Source organism: Colobus angolensis, unplaced genomic scaffold, assembly GCF_000951035.1.
Source record: "Colobus angolensis palliatus isolate OR3802 unplaced genomic scaffold, Cang.pa_1.0 Scaffold13, whole genome shotgun sequence".
Taxonomy (NCBI): domain Eukaryota; kingdom Metazoa; phylum Chordata; class Mammalia; order Primates; family Cercopithecidae; genus Colobus; species Colobus angolensis.
In genome coordinates this window covers 21,038,100-21,038,704 of record NW_012114252.1, presented here as the reverse complement: position 1 = coordinate 21,038,704, position 605 = coordinate 21,038,100, and the positions used below count along the sequence as shown (strand labels likewise).

Sequence of the window (605 nt, the reverse complement as noted above, 5' to 3'; positions counted from 1 at the left end):
CCTCCCCATCGCGAGCCAGCAGAGGCGGTCTGCGGTCGGGTACCTGCGTCCAGTGGTGGCCCGTAGAGCGCGAGTGCGGCCGAGAGCAACGCGACAACAGCCGTGGCGGCGACTGCAGCCCCGGCCCCCGCCCGTGTGACCATCACCGGGCCAAATGGAGTCGACCTTACCTCGCCTGCAAGCCCGGATTGCCCCACAGCGAGGACTCAGGGCCATCGGGTAGCATTCCGGACTCCCAGCTGCCCTCGCGCCGCCGCCGGAAACACAGTCACGCAAGCTTTTTCCGGTTTCCCGACCGCCCCCGCGCCGCTGTCGGAAGTGGGATCCCAACTCGCTCAATCACACCCGGTTCTAGATGATTGACAAGCGCGACGCCCAACCCGGCCTGGCCCCAGCTCTGGCCTAGGAGAGTTCGGCTGGAAGGCAGGTTGAAGAGTTAACAAGGGTCTGGTTTAGGGTCTGGTTTATTGGCCCGTATTTAGGCATGCGGCGTTATAGAAAATGATTTTGCCGGCAGGTGGAGTGCCGAGGCCCACTATTTGCCCCCAGCGTGGCAGTCAGGTGCCTTTCTGCTCCAGGCGCAGCCTCTGCCTTGAACCTCAAGC

At 63.8% G+C, this 605-nt stretch overlaps 1 protein-coding gene across 5 annotated transcripts in view; it reads right to left on the bottom strand.

The window, feature by feature from the left end:
* The window catches only part of CARKD (carbohydrate kinase domain containing), a 25,219-nt gene extending 24,862 nt beyond the window's left edge, over positions 1 to 357 (bottom strand). For 3 of the 5 annotated variants that reach the window (XM_011933886.1, XM_011933888.1, XM_011933887.1), the window contains exon 1: positions 171 to 357. In XM_011933886.1, coding sequence (XP_011789276.1) covers positions 171 to 216 — 46 coding nt within the window. In that variant the 5' untranslated portion in view covers positions 217 to 357. Of the gene's footprint in view, positions 1 to 43 lie in introns of all 5 variants that reach the window. The other 2 variants (XM_011933884.1, XM_011933885.1) reach the window with 1 other exon arrangement.
* Between the last annotated feature and the right edge of the window lie 248 nt (positions 358 to 605).